Source organism: Crocodylus porosus, unplaced genomic scaffold, assembly GCF_001723895.1.
Source record: "Crocodylus porosus isolate Cpor-Errol unplaced genomic scaffold, CroPor_comp1, whole genome shotgun sequence".
Taxonomy (NCBI): domain Eukaryota; kingdom Metazoa; phylum Chordata; order Crocodylia; family Crocodylidae; genus Crocodylus; species Crocodylus porosus.
Genome location: NW_017728943.1, coordinates 101,806,489 through 101,812,488, shown reverse-complemented (window position 1 = coordinate 101,812,488; position 6,000 = coordinate 101,806,489). Strand labels below are relative to the sequence as shown.

General features: G+C 38.1%; 1 protein-coding gene across 1 annotated transcript in view; it reads right to left on the bottom strand.

Annotated features, from left to right (window-relative positions):
- Positions 1 to 517: 517 nt before the first annotated feature.
- GALNT2 (polypeptide N-acetylgalactosaminyltransferase 2) overlaps positions 518 to 6,000 on the bottom strand; it is a 95,806-nt gene continuing 90,323 nt past the window's right edge. Inside the window, exon 16 of the mRNA XM_019548621.1 lies at positions 518 to 3,593. Coding sequence (XP_019404166.1) covers positions 3,438 to 3,593 — 156 coding nt within the window. The 3' untranslated portion in view covers positions 518 to 3,437. The remainder of the gene's footprint in view (positions 3,594 to 6,000) is intronic.

The window sequence follows — 6,000 nt, the reverse complement described above, 5'->3', positions numbered from 1 at the left end:
GTAGCCTGTTGGAATATATTACTTAATCTCTCAGATCAGAGGGAGACATATAAGAAAGTATGAAACCTATGCTAGAGTTCTAAAATTTCATTTGCAAAAGTTATGTTCCCTATTTGGTTTCCTGTAATCTGACAGGATTATTAGGTTTCAGCAAAGCATGAATATTGTTCAATAACATGTTTTATGAAGAACTATTCTATCCATTTCAAATGGAAAAAGTCCTAACAAAGTCATGTATACTTACTGCCCAGTGACCACAAGTCAGGGAATTTAAATAAAAGGGACAGCCATGAGATGTATGATAACTTTCAGGAAATGTGTCTTAAGACTTCACTACAAATGAATTAACTTTTTATTTGACAGAAGTCAAGCAAAGTAAATTGTGCAGCTTTTTTTTAAGCTAAGAAGCTTATGAAACAATCAAGTTATCGGAGGCATTTGCAAACCACTTCAATTTACAAGTTCCAGGCTGAGTAATCATCTGTGAAACCAAGCAATAACAATAAGAACCACCATCTTTTCTATAAAGTATTTCTTTATTTAAGTTAAACAATTTTCAAGGATGGTTTCCATCTATAAAATGAACAAAGTACAGGCTCTGTACAGCAGATTCTTTAAACGAACTCAAAAGACAATTTTCAAAATATGTTTTTTGGGGGGTGGGTTAGGTAGGGGCGGGAGGTGGAAAGAAAACCAGCAAAACAAACTTGCATGTACCATAATTTTTGCTTTTAAGACTAAGGGGAAAAGTTCTCAGAAGACCCCCACTACAATTTGCTTCAAGGGCTCTTAATTTTTTTCTTAGAAATGGGCTGAATCCTGATCCTTTAAAAAATTAAAAATCACAGTAAATGACTTTGGCACAGTGTCATGTAAACATATCTAATAAAAGGATACCACTTCAGTTCTGCTCCCAAGGAAAAGCAATGTGTTTTACACTATACAGCTCCTACATTAAGGCCCACGCATACAGCATCCACAGGGGTTTAGAGATATATTCCTGTCTTACAATAGGTAGGCTGACATTCAAAACCCAGGGGAAGGAGGGAACAAAAATTAGGAGCTAAGAGTGAGGTTCATGCTCTTCTATGTTTCAATACTGATTTCAATTAGCAGTTGCTTGTCTGTTCAGTCACGTTAGGACAATAGGAATTTAGTGTACGTTCCTTTTAAATTCTCTTTTCAGAACAAGTAAACTTTAACCAATTTGCTGCTGAAGCCATCATCCAAGAATTCAGCATTTATTTTCAAGAGGACTAAAAACTTCCATTATGCACTACTTTTCTGAATTGCTGAATCCCTTACTTGAACACCATTCCTCAGCAAATTCAAAGCTAGTGTGTAGGGGAAGGAAGAAATTCTGGAGATCAGTTTATCATAGACTGTAGAGACTAGTTTATCCACTGTAGACTAGAGACTAGTTATCTGGAGACTAGTTTATCCACTGTATACCGTCTTTAAACAGGCAAATCCCATAATTTTAATGGAAGGAAGATATGCAGCAAGGTAAGGAAAAGGAAGATGTGTGTTGCATTGGCAGGAAAGCTGGATAGAGGACAGAAATGCTTCAGATTCAATCCCTTCCTTCACTGTTGCCAATGCATCCAAAAGGAAGCCTTTGTGAATCCCATAAATGGATACCATTTTAACTGCAGCTGGCATGTCAGACATTTCTTAGCCTGCTATTTTAATTTCTGGCACTCAGAAGTAAAAGCCATTTTGTATGGAAGAGTTCCATTAATTGTAAATGCAGCCAAAGGAAACTGCAGCTCTTGAAATACTCTTTCAGAAACTGAAAAAGGGGGAAAAGCCACTGTACAGTGTAGTAAAGTATTTCGTCAGCTTTCTTCTTTATAAGTCAACCCACAGTCTGAGATCCATCATATTACCAAAGTCATTTATGTACTTGGCATCTTCAGTAATTTGTGATACTTACTAGTGCTGCCACTGATTCTCTATTTTTCCTTTTAGTTTTAAAAGCTCATTGAAGCAACTCTTGTTTTAACAAGGTATATAGTCTATGCATACATAAGAATGAGAGACCGAAGTCAGTGTCGACTCAGCTTTAACAGTATTATTTCAATATAAAAAATGACATCAGTTGCACTGAAGCTGTAAAATGTATTTTTTCTAAGGTTAAAAATATCATTTAGGATTGGCTGATACCCAAACTAGTTCCCAGAGCCACGCCTGGATCCATCTGAAACCCTGTTCTGAGAAAAAATTAAAAACAAAAAACAAAACAAAAACACAACCCATGCAGGTTTATAAATTAAGCAAGTGCAATTCAGAGATTTTGTAGCTGCTCATCCTTGCAAATTAATACTATGATCTTGTGCTATCTGTTGAGACTGACATTGCTGTTCCATCTTACCTTTAAAATTCAAAAGGGAGTTTAAGACAAAGAAATTAAGCTGATTAAGGCCCAACAGAAAGCTGCGCTGAACCTCCATGGCTGCACCTGTGAAAGAGCTGCACCATGTACACACTGTTTGTAATAAAAGAAAAGAGTATTTTAAAAATTAAGAAAAACAGAAATGTTCAAAACAAAATATCAAGTACCAGTTTTCTTATACCCCGAGCACTCGTGCTGAATTCTCAAACTGGAAGAGAGAATCCAAGCAAGGGCCTGTGCAGACACATTCATTTGTCCTGCCATTTCCTCCTCTTCCTCCTCCTCCTGAGTTCCATAATCTTCAGTGAGGGTGAAGCACTATGAAATAGATCCAGTTTGCAAAACAAAAGCATCCAGTGTTTGCATGGACATTACGCTCAGCAGCACAAAATCTGCATCTACACAGAGTTCTGCTCTTTCATAGCATCTCAATCCAATTTCCAATTACCAATGTATGTTAACTGGCTTTGTTGATACTTATAGGATGATGAAAATAGATATAAACAACTGGGAACGAACATATTATATTTCTATTTTGAGTCCATCATAGAAAAGTTCATATTCAAATATACCAAGTACACATGGAAAAAACCTTCAAAATGACACTTCAGTTTCTGGAAACCACAAATGATTTCTATGTAAATGGAGATTTCAAATGATCTTCTCCTAGCATTTTGCCCCACACCCTCCCCGCACCCAGCTCCCCTCCCTCCCTTTGTACTGAGATCCATTTTCTACTGTACATCAATTGTTCCTTGGGATGTTAATCATCTGCTGTGCAAGTAGTAAGCTGATGTCAGAAAGGAACTGGTAAATCTTCACACAACAAAGGAACTGTGCTGCAGTTGTGTTCAATGAGAATTGCAGTGTTCCAAGTCCCCTTGGTTTCCTTGTGTTTGCTTTAGTTCTCTCCTACTTTCAGACAAAGATGGAATACTGAGGTATATAAGTTCCGTGGAAAGTTTAAGAAATATATCAGTAATGTAATCAAAACTTTGCCCAATGTCTAGGAAGTGAAATGGCATTTTGCATGTGAGCCCTTCTACTGCTGCAAATTAAGTGTAAACTTCCACTGCTGTGATAGAGAAGGACTGCAAACCTCAACAGTAAGCCCACCATTTTTGGCATTTCGGCTGTCTAAACACAGGTTGCTGCCAACGTGCCTCAGTTTAGAGTTGCTTTCAATTTGCTCCCATTTCTGAAAGAGAAAATAAAGTTACTGAGCTATTAAAATTGTGGGTAAAACAGTATTTCAGGTCCTGTCTTTTGAGTTCTCCACCCTCAAACATTCCTTAGCTTAGATGTCATAGCTTCAAATCCTGAAGCAGCTGTTTCTTTTTCAAGGCCTGTCCAAACTATCCCCAAGGAATAGCAATACCCCCAGCTGATACTCTGTATATCAAATCATTTTCTTCAGCTCTCCTCTTAAATGCACACAGTCCCACTGCCATACCAGACTTTGAGGTCTACAAAATCTGCACTTGGTGAACCAAAACTATCAGAAATAGTATTGGCTTTACAATAAAAAACCCAAGATGTGATCAGCAAGACCTTTCACAAATTGCAGAAACCATGGCCACAGGTCAAAAATTATGGGAGGTGTCCAAGTAATTTGTTGCAGTCAGAAACAGTGCTGGGGGTACCAGGGTCATTGCCATCTGATCCAAGAGAGAATTTTTTTTTTTTTTTTTTTATCTTGGCTGGATTTGGAATGGACTGAGAACAAAGGACTTGTGTTGTCTATGGCTCTTAGCAGATTCCTGGCTGTGGTCCTGGATGTCATTTCCCTTGACTAGCTCCCATATGTGAAAAATAGGAAAGATACCTGCCCTTCCTCAGGGAGCACAGGTTACAAGGATAAAGTCACATTAATATTAACAGGAATGCCTATAAAACTCTCAGGCTAAGTCCCCATGTCCCAATCTGAAGAAGTAATCTTAGCCAAGTTTCCTTAAATTCCAGCAACTGTGCACAGAGTCAGGCACAGGCAGCTGGTTTTCACTTCTTCATGGGAAGGGTGGGAGGGTGTAGGAGATGAGCAAGGGAAGAGAGAATTGAAGTTCTCTCCAACACTATCTGTAAAGCAGATCTAGAGTGTTTATTAATTAGGCTTTGCCCAGTCTTGCTATATGGTGTATTCACTTGCATATAAGTAGGCTCCCCAATAATTAGATTCTATATATGGCAAATCCATGAATTTGTTATAATTTTCCGGATATAGAATCTAATTATTGGAGGTCTGCTTTGAATTCATCCAAGTGTGTTCAGTGCTTACTGCTTTTAAACAGCTTCATAGCTGCTTTCCAGTACTGGACACGTGTTGCTTTTGGCAGCAGTTAATGATAAACAATATATTTAATGAGGTTTCCTTGTATGCGAACACAAGACAAGGGAACTTTTCTCCACCAATGCCAATTGGGGAAAAACCAGCAAACCTGCTCTTATATTTGAGTAAATACAGTAGAAGTTTACAAAGTAACCTTCCAGCTATGAATTATTTACTAAGCGATTTCTTTCGCAGAGTTCCTGCACTGTTAGCACAAAAGCAAAATTGACGGGGGAGAAAAATAACTATGACTTTACAGAACTAGCCTGTTACACAGCTGGATTAAAGGGATTTGCTACTGGAGATAACTCTGCAAGTATTAATTGACTTGAGCATGACAAATGGAGGATTAAATAGCTGTTGCATTAATAATACAGTTTGTTTAGTGAGTTGCTGTTAGGGACTGCACTCCTTGCTCATTCCTTTGCACTTTGCCTTCTCCCTGTTTTCAAAAAGGCGCACTCTCATTTTTTTTTCCTTAAATGGTATGTTAGATACTTCTGTTGCTTATCATGCACATCAGTTCCTGGTTGCTCAGGAGAGGAAGTCAAGTTCTGTTCTCCTTGGGCTTTGACTATCATATGTCCAGGCTTCACTAAGGAGACAACTCAGAAATATTTTATGCATATGTCCCTGGAAACAGGTTTGGCTGTTTAGTCCCATACATTACATACCATGACTCCTGGCTTGACTTATTTTTCAGGAAAGTTTAACCAGGAGAGTTTTGCATGGTAAAATACCCTAGATTGGTGGGTCTCAATCTTTTCAGACTCAAGGCACCCCTGGATTGACTCTTCAGAAAATTCTAGTCCTTAGTTTTCACTTTTTTTTTTTTTTTTTTTAAAATCAGAAAAATAATTCTTCTGTTGCAAAAAAACTCAGAAAGACCACAGTAGGGCAGAATATTTTTTAACACTATGAATTCCTATTTTAAATTGCTGGGTTTATTTTGTGAATCATGTTGCACATCAAACAGGGCTAACACTGTGTGGCACCCTGTGGCACCACTGAAAGGATTGCAAGGCACCTCAACACCACCCTGGTTGAGACTCACTGCCCTGGACACAGGCTTACAAATGCACTCCCATCCCTATGGCCCTCTTCTTGGATTCACTGTTCAGTTGTAAAATGCTAACATTTGAGCAGGATCATGTGTTCACAATAATTTGTTGCATCTTTCTTTACTTTGTTACATGTAACAGCTTCAGATCTGAACATAAAAATGCGTGCCTTTGAATGAAAATAAAAACCAAGGTTGTATCTCATCCCATCTAGGTTG